At 64.2% G+C, this 424-nt stretch overlaps 1 protein-coding gene across 1 annotated transcript in view; it reads left to right on the top strand.

Moving 5' to 3' along the window:
* The window catches only part of NOX5 (NADPH oxidase, EF-hand calcium binding domain 5), a gene marked incomplete at its 5' end in the record, with an annotated part of 5395 nt that extends 5122 nt beyond the window's left edge, over nucleotides 1–273 (top strand). Inside the window, one exon of the mRNA XM_010141164.1 lies at nucleotides 142–273. Within this exon, the coding sequence (XP_010139466.1) occupies nucleotides 142–273 (132 nt within the window). The remainder of the gene's footprint in view (nucleotides 1–141) is intronic.
* Nucleotides 274–424: the final 151 nt, after the last annotated feature.

The raw sequence follows: 424 nt of genomic DNA, 5'->3' as shown, positions 1-424 counted from the left end.
GGGCACGCTTCTGCCTCCCGCGGGAAAGCGAGTGCGGTGAGGGCTTGGGAAGGCTGAGCTGTGCCAGGCAGCAGCTGCAGGGGTCTGTCCCAGGGATGGGAGAGGGGTGAGCCACCACCTCCCCTCCTCCTTTCACCCAAGCTGTTTAGGAAGGTGGCAGAGGAGAAGAGAGGAAAGGTCCAGGTCTTCTTCTGCGGCTCACCAGCGCTTGCCAAAGTCATCAGGGCACACTGCGAGCGCTTCGGCTTCCGTTTCTTCACAGAAAACTTCTGAGCACCAGCCCGTGCCCCAGTGCCTGCCCAGCCAGCCCTGGTGTGGGGTGAAGGGCTCCAGTGGCTGGCTCCTGCGGCACCACCTGTGGTGGCTCCTGGCTTTTGCTGGGTCAGAGCTGGGAAGGGTGGGATGCACACCGAGGGGCAGGGGC

Source organism: Buceros rhinoceros, unplaced genomic scaffold (assembly GCF_000710305.1).
Source record: "Buceros rhinoceros silvestris isolate BGI_N320 unplaced genomic scaffold, ASM71030v1 scaffold23148, whole genome shotgun sequence".
Lineage (NCBI taxonomy): Eukaryota > Metazoa > Chordata > Aves > Bucerotiformes > Bucerotidae > Buceros > Buceros rhinoceros.
Note: the sequence above shows the minus strand (reverse complement) of the source record. Positions and strands in the feature narration are given on the sequence as shown.